Below are 20,867 nucleotides of genomic sequence, written 5' to 3' on the forward strand. Positions count from 1 at the left end.
GTATAAATTGCTGGTTAAACCACGGTTGGAATTTTGTGCACAGTTCTGGTCACATTACAGAAAGGACATAATTGCTCTACAGGGAGTGCAGAGGAGATTTACAAGAATGTTGCCAGGGTTTGAAAATTGCAGCTATGGGGAGAGTTTGGATAGGCTAGGGTTGTTTTCCTTAGAACAGAGGAGGTTAAGGGGTGACCTAACTGAGGTGTACAAAATTATGAGGGGCCTAGATAGGGTAGGCAGGAAAGACTTGTTTCCCCTAGCTAAGGGGTCAATTACCAGGGGGCATAGAATTAAGGCGATTTGTAGAAGGATTAGGGAGGACATGAGAAAATACTATTTTACCCAGAGGATGGTGGGCGTCTGGAATGCACTGCTTAAGTTGGTAGTTGAGGCTGAAACTCAGTTCACAACAGCTTGAGCTCTCAATAAATATTCTAGTTAATGCAGCTAAAAGCTGTGTTCTGGGGATGTTGCTAGCCCTCCTTTCATCGCCTGAAAGTCAACATTCATCTGGACAAGGACAAATCTCATTCAAACAAGCTGATGCAAGACTTAATAGCTTTTCTGCATTGACATCACTAGAGTGAATGATCACATCGCTGTTTCAAACATGTAGAGCACTCACTGAGTAGAATTGGCAAAGCCACCAGAGTTTCACTTTCAAAGCCACAATATCACAGAGACTTCCATGAGAAAGAGAACCAGTTGTGCTCTAGAAAGTCAAGGGGCTGAATATTATGGCCTCCGGCAGTGAAACTATGCCTGTTGCTTGCCTGACCCCATGAGATTTGACCCGTGATGGGAGAAGGCATCAGGCACCCTGCTCACCTGCAGGCCAATTTGTACCTTTAAATGGCCAGTTAGTGGCCACTTAAGGGCCTATTGGAGACTCCCTTCAAGGTACCACCCCGCCCCCCACCCCCAACCCCCCAATGGTTCCCCTCACCCAACCACAGGACCAAACTGGCCCTGGTGGGTCCCTGGGCTTATCTTCATTAGGGACCCTGGCTCCTCTTCTTCAGGGGACTGCCTGAAGTCCCAGCAGAGCCACTGCTCCTGGTGGCAATGCTGGGAGAAACGAACTGCTGGCCATTTGACAGAGGTGGAGGGCAAACTTCAAGTCAATTAGAAGCCTGAAGGTCACTGAATGACTGGGGAGTGAGCCAGCCAAGTGCAGGCGGGCTTGTTCCTGACTTTTGCCCTGGGGGCGGGAACCCTGTCCGTGCACATAAAATGCAGCCTAAGGCTTTCTGTAAGAATTCCAAGCAGCACATCCACCATCAGAGGAGAGAGTGCACCCTGTAACAACCCACATTCTCTCCAGCCATTTGCAACAACGTCCCTCAGATCCTACTGCATTCAAATGTTTATTTTTGCAAGGCTTGTACTGAGGATTCAGGCAAATTTGTCTAAAATAACACAAGTACTTTCTCCCCAAGATCTGTCCAATGTAAGGTCTCCCTCTGGGATAAAATGGCTCTAAAATAGAAAGTAAAAAGTAGGGAGTGCCAACGTTCAGAAAATGCAGTAACCAAAGTGGATTATATCTAGGTGGTCTCTGCTAAGATCTTCTAACCAACAGAAAACCACGGGTTCTTAGAGAATTTTGTGGAAATGTGAGCTAGAACACTGGCAGCTACATTTTAAATCCAACCCAACCGATTTCAATAATAGTCCAGTTTCTCTATTGGGTATATGGAGCCAAGGGATTGACAATCCACATCTTGTTTTGATGGAAGGAGTATGATTATTTTTGGACAACATATAATTGAGACTACATGGAGTTCTTATTTTTTTTGATGCTAAGATATGAATGAGTATTAAACATTGTGCATTTTGAATAGACTTCAGTAGCATATAGAGTCATAGAATTATACAGCACAGAAACAGGCCCTTCGGCCCATCATGTCCATGCCGGCCATCAAGGACCTATCTATTCTAATCCCATTTTCCAGCATTTGGCCCTGTATGCTGTGGCATTTCAAGTGCTCATCTAAATAGTTCCTAACTGTTATGAGGGTTCCTGCCTCTACCACCCCCTCAGGCAGTGTGTTCCAGATTCCAACCACCCTCTGGGTGAAAATTTTTTTCCTCAAATCCCCTCGAAAGCTTACCTTAAATCTATGCCCCTGGTTATTGACACCTCTGCTAAGGGGAAAAGTTTCTTCCCATCTACCCTAACTATGTCCCTCATAATTTTGTATACCTCTATCAGGTCCCCCCTCCTCAGCCTTTTCTGCTCTAAGGAAAACAACCCTGGCCTATCCAGCCTCTCTTCATTGCTTTGACTTTTTACTATTATTACTCTTTCCGGTTCTAATTTCTGCTCTACTCTTCTGCTTGTATTTTCTGCCCCTTCCTGTCACACTTCGATTATCATTCACCTCTTCACTACCCTGCACCTCTACTCTCTCATTTCTTTTTGAATTTTTAAACTTCCCTTCAATTGAACCCTCCCCCCAATTAATTACTTTAAAGTCCTATCTACAACCCTAGTTATACAATTTGCCAAGACACTGCTGATGTATTTCACACATCGCTGATGTATTTTACATTAACAATAGTGGCACGGCTGATATGATAATAAAATCACAGTCAGTTTACCTTTACACCTATACAGATAGCAGTGAGCTAGCAACAAATACACGTGTTGCCTCTGCTGGCCCAGTTCATAACTTTGGAGTGGCCTAACAGCTGATCTGGAGGACACTAGTTATAAACTGGCAATCTGTATTGCTGGTCAATAGCTTCTCAGGGTTGAATGGCTCCTGACTGAGTTTATGCAACTCCAAAGTTCTAGATTCAATTATTTTGATAGATTCACTTGAGGTGCACAGGGATATGCACAGCAACCTAACAGGGAAGGAGACTTAACAAGAGTCTCCATACAGCTCATCGCCAACAGATATATAGATATACGTACTTCTCCCTCCCCGACCAGCTGAAACCCTCCATGCCCAAGACCCTATACTTGCTGGTGCTGTGGATCCACTGGGCCTTCTTCCTTCTGGCTGCAGTCCTGGTAATGGCCACTAACATGCTATTGGAGCTGCCAGGGCTGATGGAGCAGCCAGCCAATCACATTGGCCAGCAGCTCCCAAGGGCCGGACTTCCTCCCCAGTGAGGAGCGGAAGTCCAACTTGGCCTTTGTTAAGCCTGAACGTATACCGGGTTGGCTCCACACCAACTTTGCTTGGGGGGGGGGGGGGGGGGGGGGAGAGAAAAGAGGGTGGGAGGGCATGGAGTGAGACGTCCACGCCCCGGTTTTATTGCCCTATATCTTAATCTTTACATGTCCAATTGCCATTATAAACCATCTACAAGGAACAAGTCAGCAGTGTGATGGAATACTCTCCACTTGCCTGGATGCATGTAGCTTATACAACACTCAAGAAGCTTGACACCATCCAGGACAAAGCAGACCACGCGACTGACACCCCTTCCACAAATATTCACTCCCCCCACCACCGACGCACAGTGGCAGCATCGTGCACCATCTACAAGGTGCACTGCAGGAACTCACCAAGGCTCCTTAGACAATACCTTCCAAACCCACAACTGCTACCATCTAGAAGGACAAGGGCAGCAGACTCATGTGAACACCACCACCTGGAAGATCCCCTCTAAGCCACCCACCATCCTGACTTGGAAATATATCGCCGTTCCTTCACTGTCGCTGGGTCAAAATCCTGGAACCCCCCCACTAACAGCACTGTGGGTGTACCCACACCACATGGACTGCAGCGGCTCAAGAAGGCAACTCACCACCACCTTCTCAAGGGCATTTAGGAATGGGCAATAAATGCTGGCCTAACCAGCGATGCCCACATCCCATGAATGAATAATAATAAAAAACGATCTATACTCCACATTGGTATATGTTCAGTATTTTCATGATTAATGCAGGCTGATAAGAAAACACATGACTGATATTTAATGGATAATTATGAATGGTTTGTGATTCATAAATTGATTGATCCACACCTATTCCTCAAACCTGGCATCTGATTAATATATAATTAATGATTTAGGTACATTTAACATTGACTGTACAAGTTTTCCTGGAAATATCGCTGGAGCGCTGGAGTTCACTAATGATAGGAAGGAGAAACTGACACCCGACAACAAGGAGGAGAAAAGGGACCTAGAACTGATACTCTTTAAAATTCTGCCTCATTTTCCTATTTTCTCCCCTCTCCTCCTTAAAGCATATGTTTCCACAGGCACCAAGCAAACTTCCTCAAGGCGTATTTTCATGTTTCCACCATCTGCAAGTTGTCCAGAATATCACAGCTCACTTTTCTGAAGATTGACCGTCACTCATTTGCGGGAGATTATACGTTAGGCTCTGCCCTTTTGAAGGTCTTCTGTTGGGCCACAATCTTCTGTTGAGCTGCACCCCAAAAAAAGAGACTTTCTGTAACTTTGCCTACTGAGCCAATACTTACCTCCACCTCCTCCTTTAACTGCCACCCAACTTGTGTGGAGTTAAGGTGGGCAGGGAACATGATCATTTATAAAGTCTACTTAAGCACCAAGGTGCTGCAAGAGGTAAAGAATACCAGAGTATTTGTTGAGAAATGTACATTCTATTTGAGTACAGTCCAGACTACATGTTCAGCAGCTCAATTTGAAAGGCATCACCTTGAAAGCCCACAAACTTTTAAAAATTGGATTAATGATTAAATACACAGCTATGAAGCTGCTTCATTTCAGAGCAGTCCTGATAGAAGCAAGCTGCAAGCTCACTTTATACATGGTCACACTGCTTCTAAATTGAATAGGATTTAGTTCTTTATCAGGGTGAGCTGACGTCTTCATTCCAGTTTACTCCCCTTCTCCTAACAGTGTAACATGTTGGTGGAAGCTTCAGGCAGCCTTCCAGAATCCAGTGGCAATTCTTCAATTGGGAACATGAGTGTTGGCAAACTATGGGCCTGTACAGGAACTACGTAAATGAATCTGAGGCTGTTCAAACCCAGCATGCACACATCCAGCAGTGGCTGCCATACAGCAACCAGAAGTAAGAAGCCTGGCTGCCTTTTTGCTTTTCCCTAGCCCAATGGCACCAAGTCCAATTGCAATGTCTTCCCAACTTTAATAAACTAACCTTCCCTTAACTGAATCAAGTACATAAAGACCATTAGTCTTAGAGAACATTATTAATCATATAAGAAAAGCGGAATTACTGCTACCCTCAAAGGGTGAGTCAAAAGTATTACAAATATGAATTTGGTCTGTTTCAAACATTTTCATTCCACCTTGTCCTCTCTCCTGTCTCAGGAAGAAACAAGTCAGTTTAAAATTCCCTAAGACATTCTGAAATGATGCACTGAGGCTGTAGACACACTTATCAAATGCCATCATAGCCTGCAAGAGATAAGTGAAAAGGATCACAAGCCTCAGAAAAAAAAGCATTGTGCTTTGGAGTTTAATCCCCAGAAGATAACATATTCATTTGCTGTTGAATGCTTGCTTGTCTCCCAGCAGACTTATCTGCTGCACTTGAACAAGTTGAATCAATCTTGAGGATTACTTCCATTTGTGAAGGCATGCGAGAGTGGAAATGTGCACACATTGGAAAGCTAATCTAATTCATCAAACACGCAAATGTGGTAAAGGAGGATTAGATCACAGAATTTTTAAGAAGTATATACTCAGTTTACTTCCAACTTTTTGGGGGTATATTTTTGTGCTGATTGAATTAAGGCGCAATTTGCATTTAAAAACGAAACATCAGTTCACATTTAGCACCCAATATTAACATTGAGTGTTCACAGGTTGGATGACACTGGACATTAGGGTCTCATATCAACATCCCAAACTCAATGCAAATGGTGCATTGGGCAAAGTGATTCATCAACAATTCACCGTATAGGAGAGATTAACTCTGTTGCTTCCCGGGTTCTTTGCAATGTAGCCTAATTAGCAGCAATTCTTAGATATCAAACATTTTATAGTAGGCTTCTGGGCTCTTATTGACAACATAATGAAAATTTATTAAGCCAATGTACTAAAATGCAGCACTTATATAAAACTCAATTCATCATCATGAATTGCTACCGGTATCAGTTACCTCTTATGCTTAACCCTTTGACTTGCTCTCTTGTGGCCCAATTCAAGTTTCAAAGGATGAAATCTGTACCATTGAGCAATTTTCTCTGTTCAAGTAAGCACAGTATGGACTTTTCACATACAAACCATAATGCACAACTAAAATCCTAGTGATACACTCACTCACTTTTCCACAACCACTTCATCCAATTCAATTAATCATATTTGCAAAAAAAAAAGTTGGTATTGATGAGAGTATCCCAAAATATTGCAGGGGTAACATTAGAGCATATAAATGTATCAGGATGATTAGATCATAATGATCCATATACCCTCATCAGGACACTGCAGTCACAGAAGTTTTAAAAAGTATATACTTCTATTTCCCCAGTATTTTTCTCCCCTCCTCTTATTACAACAGCAAATATAATTTATGTAGCACCTTTAATATAGTAAAATGTCCCAAGGCACTTCTCTGGAGTCTTATTAGACAACATTGAAACATATAAGAGGTATTAGGACAGTTGTCAAAAGCTTGCTCAAAAAGGGGTAGCTTTTAGAAACATCTAAAAGATGAGGAATCGCAGAGAGGCAACAAGATTTAGGGAGGAAATTCCACAGCTTAACACCTTGGAAGCTGAAGGCACGTCTATCAAGTGATGGAACTAGGTCATGTCCAAACTGGGAGGAACGCAATATTCTTGGAGGGATGCAGGAGAAGGAAGTTGCAAAGATAGGGAGGGGTGAGGCCATGGGGGAATTTGAACACAAGGATGAGAATTTTAAAATTTATGGCATTGCCAGACCTGGAATCAAGAGCAAGCACAGTGGTGATGAAGAAATAGGATGGGATAAGTTAGGTTGCTGACAGCAGAATCGAGCAGAAGTTTACGGACCGTACAATTTGGAGGTTGGATTATTAAGTATTGGAACAGTGAATCAGGGCTTCAGTCACAGCAAATGGGCAGAAACAGGGGTGAAAATGGTCAATATTATGCAATTGGAAGTAGCCAGTTTTGGTGTTGGGGAGATGGGGGTCAGAAAGTCAGCTCATGATCAAATGGAAGCATGAGATTGGGAACAATTCCATGGCATTGACACATGCCTGAGTATGGATCAATGGCTGAATTGTGACATCCATTTGATTGAATAGGCTTCCAACTCTCACTGCCTGAGATCACACAGGGATGGGGTGGCGGGATGCAGCAGTAAGGTAGCATATTGGTTATGTTACTGGACCAATAATCCACAGTCCTGGACTAATGATCCAGTGACGAGAGTTCAAATTGTTGCAGAAATTTCTCTGGTTCACTAATGTCCTTTAGGGAAGGAAATCTTACCCGGTCTAGCCTACGTGTGAATCCAGATCCATTGCAATGTGGTTGACTCTTAACTGCCCTTCGAAATGGTCTAACTCAGTTCTATTTACTTCTCAAGGACGTACAGGGATAGGCAATAAATGCTGGCCTTACTGGTAACGTCCATGTCCTGTGAATGATTATAAGGAAAATGCTCACGTAATAAAGCACTGGAGGGTGCCAGTGTCTGTGTAAATAGAAAAGGAGGAAATACCCTCTCATAAATATTGCATTCATATTAAATGACAGCCGCACAACTCAAACAATTGCTTCATGCCATACAAAGAGGATTACCAAATGCTTGGGGGTAAAGAGGGTCTTCCCTTTTCATCTCAAGGTTCATGAAGATAGAGATGAAAGGAACATTTAATTATAACTCCGACAAACATTTCTTTTGTTATAGTCAATTCCTATGCATGCTCAACAACCCATTGAGAATGCCTTCACATTGGTATTTACAGTGAGCAAGATCTTCAAATGATCAGCAAGGGAAATGATGTACTATCAGGTCTGATCAGAAAAAAAAGCAGACATGGATGTCACCATTACCATTAAAAAACAAGATAGATGCTTGTTTGCATCGAGTCAGAACAAGACCCTTATGACTCCAGACATGATAATTCAGACAGAAAGGATGGGTGGGGTGATGGGGGGGATGATCTCGGCTTCTCCTTTGAAGGTTTCTGAATTTGGATAAACAATCTTAAATTATGAAGGTCCCAGACTGCACTGAGCAAGTGCCTGAGCATAGATCCTCACAATAAACTTCCAAGCCAGGCCGAAAGGTTGAAGCTAATGCAAAGAGTTCCTGTTTACTCATGCTAAAATAAATGTAGTGAAAACAGATTTCAACGCTTGGCGACAAAAAGTAATTGGTATCAAATAATTTTACTTCTGTAGTGATGAAGTAACATTTTAAAGGATTCTCGTGTCCATTTTCTACACGCTAATTCAATCAGTATTTTGTTTCCAGAAGTTGCTTATTTCAAGGTTGGAACTGCAAACTTAGCTTGTTGATTTCTCACAGCAAATTGTTCCGAAGTCTTGCGATGGATCAGTGGATAAGTACATTTCAAGGAATAATTTTGACCTTCTGGTCTGAATGACTTAGTCCTATATCTGCTTGTGCCTTTATTGGCTAGGCCATGTTGTCCAATATATTGGCCACTAGAGATATGCCTAATTAGGAATCCAGATGAGGATAATTGCATTATGATTCGTAAATGTAAAATGAGTAATTGACATCATTCTTATGTTACTCAATGTTGGGAGATGTTTGTTAAGAATATATACACACATGAAGTACATTTACGGGTATTGTCTGAGCTTAAGCAAACCATTTTCTATTAAACCTGGTGCATATGGCTAAAACAGCATCGCCATACCCACATCTGCGGCTAGGTACAGATTTTTATTGGCCAACGCCACACTAGGTCATAAATGAGTAGATCAGATTACCCTACCCACCTTCCCTTTCAACATTCGGACAGGACTGTTCCCGCCTCCACAGCCTGGTCCGCTTCTCATCACCCCCTTTCTTAAGGCATGTTCCCATGCAAGCCCAGGAGATGCAACAACTCCCCTTTTACTTCCTCCCTCCTCACCGTCCAAGGTCCCAAAAATTCCTTCCAGGCAAAACAGTGGGTGGAATTTAATGCACCCCCTCCCCCGCCCCCTCTCCAAACCCCAGAGATGAGTTTGGTGGTGGGGGCGGGGCATTTGGTTGGGCAGAGGGTGTGGAGTGGATACCCTGCCAACTCCCCACCTCTACCTAATTAAGGCCAGGGAGCAGGGAGGCTCATGGATGGCCATTTTTGCCTTGACGCTAATTGAAGCCTTTAGTGGGTAATTAATGACCACTGGAAGGCCTTATCCTGCTGCTGCTGGTATTCAATTAGTGGCAGGCAGGGGACTCGCCATGAGGAGAGATCGACTAGCGAATCCTGTCATGTCTGCATTCAGCTTCAAAGAGGGGGTGAGTGTGGTCCTCACTCGGAGGCACTCAGTGCCTGATCAAGGGACCCAGCATCAGGAAGGGAGTGAGGGAACCTGCTGAAAGCCAACTTCTGCCCTTTCTTACGACCCTCCTTCCCACCCAGGTGATGATCTCTTCCCTGCGACACCCATACTGCCCTCGCTCACCATTGGCCTGGGTGCCTCAGCAATCCTAGGCCTCAACCTGGGTACTTTACTGATCGCAGCCACTGCTTTAGCACCACAGCCAGCAGCTCTTGTTGGGTCCCAGGGTCCTCAATCCTGCGGAAGGCCTGAGGCTGGCCAGCTAAGTGCCAGACAGGCAATTAATTCCGTTGGACCTTCCCCAATAGAGGTGACATAGGACTCCCACTAGTTTTCCAACTGGTGGACAAGACCCCCGCCGCCAAATTTAAATTCCACACTTAAACCTTTTTGAATTTAGTACACTGTATTCGCTGCTCACCTTGCAGTATCCTCTACGCTGGGAAGGCCAAATACAGATTGAGTGAATGCTTTGGGAAACACCTCGGCTCAGTCCATAAGTGTGAACCCAAGTTTCAGGTCACCTGCCATCTTAAATTATCCACCCCATTCTCTCTGATTTCTCAGTCCTCAAGGCTCCTATAATGTTCTATTTAAGCTCAATGCAAGCTTGAGGAACTTACCATTGACCAGAAACTGAACTGGACTACCAAGGCTATTGATAGTGGGGGGATTCAGTGATGGTAATGCCATTGAACATCAAGGGGCGATGGTTAGATTCTCTCTTGTTGGAGATGGTCATTGCCTGGCACTTGTTGGCACGAATGTTACTTACCACTTGTCAGCCCAAGCCTGGATATTGTCCAGGCTTTGCTGCATTTGGACATGGACTGCTTCAGTATCTGAGGAGTTGTGAATGGTGCTGAACATTGTGCAATCATCAGCGAACAACCCTACTTCTGACCTTGTGATAGGAGGAAGGCCATTGATGAAGCAGCTGAAGATGGTTGGGCCTTGAACATTGCCCTGAGGAACTCCTGCAGTGACGTCCTGGAGCTGAGATGACTGACCTCCAATAACCACAACCTTTGTGCTTGGTATGGCTCCAACAAGTGGGAAGTTTTCCCCGATTCCCATTGACTCCAGTTTTGCTTGGGCTCCTGGATGCCGCACTCGGTCAAGTGTGGCCTTGATGTCAAGGGCAGTCACTCTCACCTCACCGTGGGAGTTCAGCTCTTTTGTCCATGTTTGAACCAAGGCTGTAATAAGGTCTGGAGCTGAGTGGCCCTGGCAGAATCCAAACTGGGTGTCAGTAAGCAGGTTATTGCTAACCAAGTGCCACTTGATAGCACTGTTGATGACCCCTTCTATCACTTTACTGATGATCAAGAGTAGACTGATGGGGCGGTAATTGGCTGGGTTGGATTTGTCCTGCTTTTCGTGCACAGGATATACCTGGGCAATTTTTCCCCACAGCTTGGTAGATGCCAGTGTTGTACCTGCACTGGAACAGCTTGGCTAGGGGAGCAGTAAGTTCTGGAGTACAAGTCTTCAGTACTATTGTGGGAATATTGTCGGGGCCCATAGCCTTTGCACTATCCAGTGCCTTCAGCTGTTTCTTGATATCACGTGGAGTGAATTGAATTGGCTGAAGACTGATGTCTGAGATGCTGGGGACCTCTGAAGGAGGCCAAGATGCATCATCCACTCGGCACTTCTGGCTGAAGATTGTAGCAAATGCTTCAGCCTTGTCCTTTGCACTGATGATATTTATGGAGCCTAAAACATCTTAAAACATTTCACAAGAACATTCTCAAACAAAAGTGAACACTGAATCACATAAGGGGACAGTCGGTTAGGTGACTAAAGCTTGACAAAAAAGGTAGATTTTAAGGAGTACCGTACAGGAGGACAAGAGTTAAAGAGGTTCAGGGATAGAATTCCAGAGCTTCGGGCCTAAGCAGCTGGAGGCACGACCACCAATAATGAACTGATGAAAACCGGGGACGTGCAAGAAACCAGAATTGGAGTCACATCAATAGCATTGTTAATTTTATTTCCCTGTGCAGTTAAGCACAGCAAGCTCTTCCAGGCATGTTTTCTTTGACTTGGTACTTACCATGCAGGTTTTTGTTTGTTTGAATTTGCCTAGGTTTTATCCGATTTTTACCAAGGGTGGCGCATGTGCACGCTCGCATATGTTTGCACATGCATCTCCAATTGCCAACCCTGAGGGCAGACAATTGACGTTTCCTCAACCATTGGGAAAGTTGCACTTGGGGTTTTCTTTGGTCTTTGCAGTTTCATTTGCTTCTGCTCAGCACTGCCCAACCACAACCTCAATTTTAACTTGGGTCCCTGATTTTTGGAGCCTTTATCCATTATGAATAAAGTTCTTAGATCAACTCTGCCAGTTCTTATTCATAATTCCAGAACACTTCAATTAGTTCACCTCAAAGCCTCTCCACCCACGCCCAAAGAGAACTCCCTCCCTTGTAGTTTATGATTCCTGATATCTGGAATCAGTGGAGCTATTCACTTCTGTATCTTCTGTCGGCCAATAGCATTTCTTCCCAATAACTGGGACTGCACGTCGACAAACTGAGGAACTGCATATGGGGTCTCAAACTGCCCAGAGCAGCCAATTAATGTAACAATGAACTCTAGAAATGTTTAAACAATCTTCGATTAAGCAAAGCCTGAAATGAAAGCTGCTACCCTTGCATATTAAAAAAAATCAAATACAAAATCAGCCAGACCAGTAATAACACAGAGGGCTGAATGAAATGATTTTGTTGCTGAAGTGACCAGTTCAAATTTTAGAAATTGCTAGATTCAAGTTATGAAACCAATGTATCTTTTGCCCCATTAATACCCACAATTAAAAGTCCACGCTTGAGAAAGGTGCATGAGTGCATTTTTAGTTTGAAAAACATGCAATGTATGCACAGTTCCTAAATGCAGTGATGTAACAAATAATTAGTAATATTTTTCTTGTAGGGCATCAAAACAGCAATTCATTAGGGGGAAAAATGGAGGCTTTATGGTCCCATTGCTTTAGATTACATGTCGCCAACACTTGACATCACACAAAACTGGAAAGTCTTGGGCCCAATCGCGCAGATTATGCCCAGTTAACTGAGCTCAGTGGTTAGAGCATTACATTGGGCCTTACTGTATGTTGATCATTGCAGGGAGATGGGTGGGTAGAACAACCAGTGTTCTTGTTAATTAACTGATGGTTCTGTGCTGAAAAACATTTTTGTGTGTATGTGTATGATGGTTAATGCCTCCACACGGTGAGTATGGTGGCTTGAGGGAATTTAATCAGACAGGAGGGTGACAGGTGGAGACCCAGCCGCCACTTGAGGCCCTAAAGTGGGCAATCAATTAATTTGTCAGGCTTTCCTGGCTATCATGCCCCTACAGTTGAATAGCTTGCTGCCATCCTGTGTATAGGTTCGCTGAAGAGGAAGGATACCTTGGTCAAAGTGCCTGAGGACAACCAGCAACTGTGAGATTAGCTCAGTGGTTTGGCACCTGCTGAACAGGGACGAACAACTGAGAGAGAAAATCTATAATTAACTAAACTAAAAGCACACAAAGGCAGTCAGCCTTTTTGCGAACATGGCTACCAGGCTGAGAAATACTGAGGGAGTGCAGCACTGTCAGAGATGCCATCCTCTGAGGCCCTGCCTATCCTCTAAGGTGGAAGTAAAGGATCCCATGTCATTACTTAGAAGAAGAACAGGTGTATTCTCCCCAATGCCCTGCTTAATATTTACCCCTCAACCGACACCACGAAAACAGATCATCTGAGCTTTATCTCATTGCTGTTTGTGGGACCTTGCTGTGTACAAATTGGCTGCCATATTTTCTACATTACAGCAGTAAATATGTTTCAAAACTATTTCATTGGCTGAAAAGTTTGTTGGGGACGTCCTTAAGGCATGAAAAGCACAATATATGTACAATATATATTCCTATAAATATTCCTTTCTTTAGAATGTGCAAGGTTACGGGGATAAGGCAAGGGAGTGGGACTAGATGGAATGCTCTTTCAGAGAGCCAGTACATACTCGATGGGCCAAATGGCCCCGTTCTGCACTGTAAAGATTCCATGATTCTGATACACATCTACTGGAAAGTCTACATCTGTGGACATCAGTTATGGTTCAGTTTGGCTTTGGCGCTGAGGTCCCCATGTTTGAAAAGTCTTTCCATCTAAGCTCATATAAGAGTGGACACTTAAGCAAGCTACTGAAGTTCCCACGCAACCATACCACAACAAAAGTTAACGTCATCTGGAAAGGGAGAAAAATAAATGCCAAATTCTTGCTCTATGGTACTCAGAAGGCATTGGGTACCCAAATAAGCTTACTAACCAATATTACATTGATATGAAATTGTCATTGGTTGGTCATCCAGTTCAGTTCAAAGAGAACACAAAGCTAGGATAGCTCTGAACGTAGTTTTGAGAAGATTGTAGAATTGTTCCTAGGATTGTGAAATGTAATAGTGCACATGCAAACTTTTAGCACTAATAATTGTAGACAATCAACCACTAGTACAAATGTATATTTTTGTCCTTTCAAAGTTGAGCAGTGTCTGAAAATAGCTTTTCGAGATTTCTCATGCTTCGTCTTGTGATGATGGTACATCATACAAAGATATAGCATCAAGTACCACAAGTAACCTGATGAAACTCAGCTCTAGGACACTATCACCTCCCTCACTCTCCCCACTGCCTCTGCTGACATCTAACCAAAACTTCCTCCAATTAAACAATAGGAAGATTTCAGTCATCGTCTTTGGTCCCCGCCACAAACTTCATTCTTTAACCACCAATTCCATCCCTTGCCATATGAGGTTTAATCATCCTATCTCACCCGGAGCTGAGCTTCTGACCCGTTATGCTCTCCAACACAAAGACTGCTTAATTCCAACTCCATATTATTGCCCATCTCTGACCCTGCTTTAGCCCACGTGTTGCTGAAACCATCACCCAAAACCCTGCTGCCTCGCGACTAGTTCCATTCATCACTTTACCCCTGTGTTCACTGAGCTACACTACCAATGCCACAAAGTTAAATCCTCATCATTGTTTTCAAATCCCTCCATGGCCTCACCCCTCCCTCTTTCTGTAGTTTGCGACATTCCTACAACTCTCCAAGAACTCGGCATTCCTCAAATTCCGGCCTCTTGTCCACCCCACTCCTTTCACTCCACCAGTGGCAGCCATACCTTCAGTTGTCTGGGACCTATGCTCTGAAATCTCTTCTCCGTACCACATTGCATGTCTACAAAGAGAAAGACTTTCATATATATAGTGCCTTTCATGACCTCAAGATATCCCAAAATGCTTTACAGCCAATGAAGCATCTTTGAAGTCTGGTGACTGTTGTAAGGTAGGAAACACAACAGCTTATTTGTGCACAGCAAGCCACCGCAAACAGCAATATGATAAGGATCAGATTTTTTTTGTGTGATGCTGATCAAGGGATAAAAATGGGCCAGGACACCAGAGATAACTCCACTGTTCTTCTTCAAAACAGTGCCACAGGATCCTTTGAATCTACCTGACAAGGTAGACGGATCTTTGATTTAATGTTTCATCTGAGAGACATCACCTTCGAAAGTGCAGTACTCCCTTACTGGAGTGTCAAGTCCTGGTGTGGGACTTGAACCCACATCCTTTTGACTGATGAGTGAGAGTGCTACCCACTGAGCTGACACCCCAAGACATCTGACATTCCACCTGTCTTTCCTCTGTTAAAATCATTTATTCATCCATGGTATGTGGGCATCACTGGCTAGGCCAGCATTTATTGCCCATCCCTAATTGCCCTTGGATTCAAATTTCACCATCTGTCGTGATGGGATTTGAATCCAGGTCCCCAGAGCATTACCCTGGGTCTCTGGAATATTAGCCAGTGACAACACCACTATGCCACTGCCTCCCCAGTGCTGCTTAACATCTACCAGATCAAGCGTTTGGTCACGTAAACTAATGTCATTTTCTTTGGTTTGGTCCCAGTTTTCTTTTGTCTGGTTACACTCCCGTGAAATGCCTTAGGACATTTTAAGATGATTAATGCACTTTACAAATGCAAGTTATTGTTCTTGGATAACATTAAGTTAAAGTACCAGGTCTGTCATGCCTGGTGATAGTGGTGAGAACAATTTCAGGTGATGAATTAAGAGCATCACACAAGATGAAAGTTACACAATTTTAATGTGCGTGAATTTAAGTGTGATTGTTCCTACAATGTACTGGTAACAATATCCTAAGTAGGTCAAGTAGACTCTTAACAGTCACTGGTCCTTTTCTCTGCAAGCACTGATGGCTAGAACACTGCCTCTTTTAACTGAAGGACTGTTTGGCTCCTCTTCTTAAATGGACAATTTTCCTTCTTTCCCTCTCTTTCCTCCACAATCAAACTACAAACTTAACTACTTCAAAATTATCCCACAAGTGACTTCTGAACAATTGCAACCCTGTAGCAGAAGTTAAAAGATAACCACAAGGAACCAGGAGTTCAGATAGCAAGAAGGCATAGATTTGCAATGGAAACGAACTAAAGGAATCCCAAAAGAGATTAATGCTCTTAATTGTGAATTATCAACTTCTCAGCTGGTGGGGACACCACCCCGGCTCCCAAACCCACACTGAAACAAAATGGTTGAAAGTGCATAACGAGTGAGCATCGACTGCATATATAAGAAAGGAAAAAATCAGAGCACATCTACACAAAGGCTGGTTTCACCTTGTTGCATTCAGAGCATTTTTACTGCACCCTGTCCCCTAGCCATGTAACCTGAAGTTCAAAAGGAAACACACTTAGCAACACCCAGCACTGACAAGCATATTGATGCAACCCCTCACACTTGAGACACACCGTCAATTTGTTACATTTTTAAAAAATTCTGCAGGTTTAGCTTAAAAAACGCTCCAATTCCCACCCAACAATCAAAATGCAAACAGTCCCATTGGTTAGCACAGATGAAATTGAAAGTATTGGCGAGCTGGTTGATGTCAGGGATGCTTCATGCTTTACCTGTACTGGCAAAATGTCCTGGTATAAAAAAAAGGACTCTATTTATCACTATTAATATTCTGGTCAATGGCAAGTTCACACAAGGCAATACCGAGTTCTGGGGGAATGTGATAGGATTGAAAACACTGCAAATGGAACAAAGGGCAGTGACATGGTCAGGTTCCAAATGTATGCCTGATGACATGCAGCTCTCTGTCTCCATCACCTCTCTCAGCCCCTCCACTGTCTCTACATTGTCAGATTGCTTGTCCGACATCCAGTGCTGAATAAGCATAAATTTTCTCCAATAACGGAAAGGCTGAAGCCATCGTCTCTTGTCCCTGCCACAAACACCGTTTCCTAGCCACTGACTTTGTCTCTCTCTCCCTGGCAACTGTCTGTGGGGCTGAGCCACTGTTTTCAACTAAGGTGTCCTTTCTGAGTCTAGGATGAGCTCCCGACTATATATCTGCACTACTGTATCACTGAGACCACCTATTTCTCCTTAACACCATCCGACCCCACCCCTGCCACTGCTGCTGAAACCTTTCTCCATGCATTTGTTACCAGAGATTTGACCATTCCAATGCACTGCCAGCTGGTCTCCCATCAGTAAACTTGAGATTATCCAAATCCAAAACTTTGCTAGTTGTGCCCTAAGCCACATCAAGTCCCAGTCACCCACCATCCCTGTCTGCTGAACCACATTGTCCAGCAATGCCTGAATTTGAAAATTCTTGCTTTCAAATTCCTCCATGGCCTCGCCCTTCCCCATCTCTGTAACCTCCTCCAGCCCCACACCTCCTCCGAGATTTCTCGGCTCCTGCAATCCTACACTCTTGAGCATCCTCGATTTTACTCACTCCACCATTGGTGGCTGTGCCTTCAGCTGCCAAGGCTTCAAGCCCCTGAATTCCCTCCCTAAATCCTGCCACTTCTCCACCTCTTCTTCAAGATGCTCCTTAAAACCTACCTCTTCGACCATGCTTTGGTCATCTGTCCTCACGCCTCCCCATCTGGTTCTCAGTGTCAAATTGTGTTTGATACCATTACTGGGAAACGTCCTGGGTGTAGCTACTACATGGAAAAGGCGCTATATGAATGCAAGTTTTTGGTGTTGCTATTGGAATTATGATGAACAATTGGTAAATATCTCGCTCCACAGAATTCAATGTGCTTACAGGGGGGGGGTGGGGAGTAGGCACATCCCGCAGAGTCGAGGCCAGATGAGGAGTCTTTTGTCAATCGTACCTTATTCGAAAACCCTTTTTTTTTTTGACAAAGCACTGCAGGTAACGCTCCCAAAATGTAAGAGTGTAGTGGTTAAATTTCCCCTTAACATCTAAGTGAACTCTCTCTCTCTCCCCCCTCCCCAACACACTCTATTGGGAGGATTTATGGTTTTGCAGGAAAATCCACACACTTGCACTTTGAAGCGGGGTGGGGGGGTGGAAGGTGGAGAGAATGCCAACTTCTCCCTGAAAACTAGCCGACTGATCATGCAGGTAGTCAGATCATATCCACCGTTACAAGTTGCTACAAGTAGACAGGAACATTAACGTTCTTCAGGGAACGCTTCAGAGCCGAAAGACAAATCACTGCTAACTCCTTGTCAATACCGGTCTCGCATTCTAAAAGCAACCCTCGAACATCTTTAATAGCACGGAACAAAAATAGCGACTACAAATCAGCCACTGCAGTTATTTTTAATTTTTAAAACAACTTTCCCTCCCCGGCTGCATTCTGCTGCTTCTCTGCTACTGAACATCTCACGCACGGTTTCGGGAGTTTTTAAAAAAAAAACAAATAAACAAACAAACAAACAAACAAACCCCAGAGAAAAGAATCTGAAAGAACATGTTGAAATGCAGTACTCACCGCTGCCTCGGAGTTCTGCACCAAAACTGTTAGCACCGATAGCAACCAGAAGATCCGGGCAGCAAGTTGGTCGAAGGTGAACTTTGCAAGCTTCATTTCCCGGCTCTCGACTTGGGGGCTGATCAACTGACTGCAACTGCACATCCACACATGTTCTATTCGGAAATAGAAAAGGAGAGAAGGGATAATATACTTTAAAGAGAGAGAGCTGGCAAGGAATCTGCTGAGAATGTGCTACCATAACCTCTGTGTGTGTGTGTGTGTAAAGAGAGAGGATGCAATAAGCAGCTACAATCAACCACTCTCTCTCCCTCTCTCTCTCCCTCACCCCTCTATCTGGAAGCCAAACTCCTCGCTCTCCTCTGATCTCCACAATCCAGTCAGAACTACTTCCTACACTTCGTACCACTTCGCAGGGGGATGAAAAAAAAGGTGTAGATGGTGGAAAAGGGGGCGGGTGGGGGAGCCGAGAGCAACAAATCACCTCCAAAAGGCGAATGGAGCATTAGCCACGCCCCCCTGCCACTGTCTCCCCCCCCTTCATCTCCTACCCCACCCCCCCACCTTCCCCCTTCATCTCCTACCCTCCCTCCCCCTCCATCTCCTACCCACCCACCCCCCCTTCTATTGTTTCCTCTCGCCACAACTTTATTCTTTTTAAGAGGGGGGTGTGGAAAGTTTGGCAAACTCTCTTTGAGGAACTATTTTACTTTAGCTGGTGTGTCAAAGAGAATGCAACTGCGCTTGCAAGGGATTGAAAGACATTGCTGTACACTGTGCGTGGATTAGAGAAAATACTTCGTTGCTAATGATAAAAAGGAGCGAAGAGTGAGTATGTTTCATTTAACGTAGCATCGCTTCTTCTCCATTTGTACAGCCTGATGGGCTGAGTCTAATGCTCCCAAGCGCACTTGTGTCTTTGTGTGTGTGTGTGTGTGTGAAGTCTGTATTATCTTTTATGAATTGGGAGAGGGGATTGATTTGCGTGTGGGGTTTACTTTCCAAAAGTTTGAGCGACTATGGAAACTCCTCCCCTTCCCCATCGCACCTATCCCCAGCTTGCATGGAGAGTACTGTAGGAGCTGGGAGAAACAGGGCTGGAGGCAGGGTGCTAGGATTATCCTTTCTTCAACTCGCAAATCCGCCTGCACCTTGTCTTTATTAAGCACAAGGTAGTGTTTTTTTTTTCCTTAACGCAACGGTTGTTCTCTTGTGTAATGGTCTGGCATTTCAAATTTTCTCACACACCCTCTCTCTCTCTCTCCTTTCTCCCCGAAGACGCTGAGGCAGAATCGTTGATCTTTCAATGGCCGGAGTAACACAATTCGACCGCTTAAAAGAGGTCAATAGACATCTCTGAAATTCCCCCATACCGCGACTTGTAGCAAAACAAACCCGTCAAGATGAGCAATTGGTAAGTGAAAAGCTCCCAGCGTTGGAGCGAACATTGTGTAAGATTTTACATAAGGGCTGTATAACACTGCAGCATTAAACGCGACCTGATTTGTAACTGTTAGACGAGCCCTTGTCTGTTCTTGATGCACCTTCTGGCGGTGCAGACTGGAGTTTTCAATACCTTTTTTGTTAACTTTTTTTTTTCAGGATCCTGCTCCTTGTCGTGGGCTGGTTGGCTGCTGATCTTGTCCAAGCGGTAAGTTTCTAGGGAGGAAGGTGTATTATTGTAATCCCCCCATGATGAATTGTTCAACTGCAAATTGTCCTTATTTCTGCAATCGGGGACCGTGGAAGTGCGTGATCTTGCAAACATGTAAACGTTTCTCTTCAATAAGTCGGTGTAACTTGAGTTTCAAAGGCGATGTGATTGTTGGTGCTATTTGTGTCCGTGAACTGCTGTCGAATATCTCGCCCACAGCAGCCAGCCGCTATTAGGACATTCTTAACTGTAGTTACAAGTTCGTGTTTTTTTTTTAAAGAGGCAACAAAACATTTTTAAAATCGTAAGCGAAGGACTATGGCTTGATCAAGATAAAGCAAATTAAGCATAACTTTTTAAAGTGTCTTTTGAAAAGAATCGTTGCATGTTAAACGCGAATCGTGTACCTCAGCATCAACGTGCTGACTAAAGTTTATCAGAAGAGTGCTGTAAGTGAGATTTTGCTCTTTAAGCCTGTAACTAACGTATACCACGTTAAATTACAAGTTGTCACTTGATTTGACCCTCTGATTGTAGCAATGGGAACCTACTAGCCTTTGTTAAAATGTTCAATGCAAAACGCTGAAGGATTTAGTTTTCTATTGAGAAGCCGCAGGTTGAACTGAGTACCAAGTTTGTTGCTGAGCCCATTTGCAACATGCTGCAAGAACAATTGAGTTTCAAAATCACATTTAATTAAAATCCAGGATTATATATACATTGTTAAAATGTATTTGTGTTGTAAGAGTCCTGATTGCTATGCAGGGAAATCCCCAAAAGAACAAAAACCTCGTCCAATACTCACCTGTATGTAACCTATATAACACGTGCTTTATACAGTACATACATACTCTCTGGACTAACATTCTGTGCTTCTTGTCAGCAATTGATGGAACTCTGCTTTGAGAAAGCAGTATAATTGCA

At 43.8% G+C, this 20,867-nt stretch overlaps 2 protein-coding genes across 5 annotated transcripts in view; one reads left to right on the plus strand and one right to left on the minus strand.

Annotated features, from left to right (window-relative positions):
* The window catches only part of col4a5 (collagen, type IV, alpha 5 (Alport syndrome)), a 260,823-nt gene extending 242,059 nt beyond the window's left edge, over positions 1-18,764 (minus strand). Inside the window, exons 1-2 of the mRNA XM_078547577.1 lie at positions 18,618-18,764; positions 18,290-18,444 (exon numbers count right to left, since the gene is read on the minus strand). Of these exons, the coding sequence (XP_078403703.1) occupies positions 18,290-18,433 (144 nt within the window). The 5' untranslated portion in view covers positions 18,434-18,444; positions 18,618-18,764. The remainder of the gene's footprint in view (positions 1-18,289; positions 18,445-18,617) is intronic.
* A 527-nt stretch (positions 18,765-19,291) lies between these two features.
* The window catches only part of col4a6 (collagen, type IV, alpha 6), a 414,921-nt gene continuing 413,345 nt past the window's right edge, over positions 19,292-20,867 (plus strand). For 2 of the 4 annotated variants that reach the window (XM_078547580.1, XM_078547578.1), the window contains exons 1-2: positions 19,486-19,703; positions 19,892-19,940. In XM_078547580.1, coding sequence (XP_078403706.1) covers positions 19,693-19,703; positions 19,892-19,940 — 60 coding nt within the window. In that variant the 5' untranslated portion in view covers positions 19,486-19,692. Of the gene's footprint in view, positions 19,462-19,485; positions 19,704-19,891; positions 19,941-20,867 lie in introns of those variants that run through there. The other 2 variants (XM_078547579.1, XM_078547582.1) reach the window with 2 other exon arrangements.

This window comes from Cetorhinus maximus, chromosome 8 (assembly GCF_964194155.1).
Source record: "Cetorhinus maximus chromosome 8, sCetMax3.hap1.1, whole genome shotgun sequence".
Lineage (NCBI taxonomy): Eukaryota > Metazoa > Chordata > Chondrichthyes > Lamniformes > Cetorhinidae > Cetorhinus > Cetorhinus maximus.